Source organism: Cebus imitator, unplaced genomic scaffold, assembly GCF_001604975.1.
Source record: "Cebus imitator isolate Cc_AM_T3 unplaced genomic scaffold, Cebus_imitator-1.0 Scaffold121, whole genome shotgun sequence".
Lineage (NCBI taxonomy): Eukaryota > Metazoa > Chordata > Mammalia > Primates > Cebidae > Cebus > Cebus imitator.
Window position 1 is genome coordinate 4,948,276 of NW_016107436.1, and position 1,223 is coordinate 4,949,498.

General features: G+C 51.7%; 1 protein-coding gene across 6 annotated transcripts in view; it reads right to left on the minus strand.

Moving 5' to 3' along the window:
- The window catches only part of ACACA (acetyl-CoA carboxylase alpha), a 324,534-nt gene extending 323,311 nt beyond the window's left edge, over window positions 1-1,223 (minus strand). For 4 of the 6 annotated variants that reach the window (XM_017539866.2, XM_037742496.1, XM_037742495.1 and 1 more), the window contains exon 1: window positions 700-1,216. Coding sequence is in view for 5 of the 6 variants with exons in the window: in XM_037742496.1 (XP_037598424.1) it covers window positions 700-737 (38 nt within the window). In the remaining variant the exon portion in view is untranslated. Of the gene's footprint in view, window positions 1-699 lie in introns of all 6 variants that reach the window. The other 2 variants (XM_017539861.2, XM_037742497.1) reach the window with 2 other exon arrangements.

A 1,223-nucleotide genomic window follows, 5' to 3' on the forward strand; every position in this document is an offset into this window, starting at 1 on the left:
TTTTTTTTTTTTGAGATGGAGTCTCTCTCTCTGTGTCTCCCAGGCTGGAGTGCAGCGGCGGGATCTTGGCTCACTGCAAACTCCGCCTCCTGGGTTCAAGCGATTCTCCTGCCTCAGCCTCCAGAGAAGCTGGGACTACAGGCGCCCGTCACCATGCCCAGCTAAATTTTGTATTTTTAGTGAAGACGGGGTTTCACCATATTGGCCAGGCTGGTCTCGAACTCCTTACATTGTGATCCACCTGCCTCGGCCTCCCAAAGTGCTGGGATTACAGGCCTCAGCCACCACACCAGGCCCGAATTTTTTCTTTTTTAAGAATGAATTTGTATTATGCATGTAACAAAAAAGAATGAAAGAGTTCACGCAGGCAGAAAGTGTAAATGAATTTTAAAAAAGGTTGGGCAAATTTATCAAAGGCAGCCTTCGAAATAGATGTACCAGTTATACGGTTCAGATAAACCACGGTTTGAATCCCCTTCCCCAGTACTCTAGCGGTGTGATCCCAAGTTATTTATGTGTCAGTGCCTAGATTTCTTCACCTGGAAAATGGGGATAACAACAGGTGCCTACCTCAGAAGTTTTAAATGAGACCGTATGTGTAACCTGCTTTGTGCAATGTCAGGCATGCAATAAGTACTCGACGACTGGTAGCTATTAGAATCATCATTAACAGCAGTAATAAGAGATGTTGGGACATACCTAGCCCTCAAGATTGACATCAGAGTAGACCACCACATCCTCTCATCATTGCGCCTCAATTTGGGCCTCTGAAGCCCAAAGAGGGGATGGTTCTTTCCAGAGAAGACAATTTCGACGTTCCAGAAGCATCGGATTGAAACGCACCCTCTTCACCCCTTAAAATCAGTCTGGTTCATCCACGAGCAGCCCTTCAGGGCCCGGGCTGGAGAGGCAACCACGGCTTGCCGTCCCTGGGCCCAGTTACCTCAGCCTCAATCTCCCTTGCTGCAACAGGGGTGGGGGCGGGGACGTTATCTCCAAACCCAGGCAGTCTGGGCCGAGCCTGCCTCACCGCACTCTGGAGGGAACCAAACGGCCCCACGCCCGGGGAAGCCTCCGGCGACGGGCCACGCGCCACAAGGGCAAAGTGATTACTTGTCGGGCTCAAAAGTCAGGCAAGGGGCTCAGCCCCATCCTCCCAGTCCTCAGGCACAGAGAAGGCAGCGTACACGCGGCAGGCTGGAGGAAAAGGCCAAGGGGGCGGT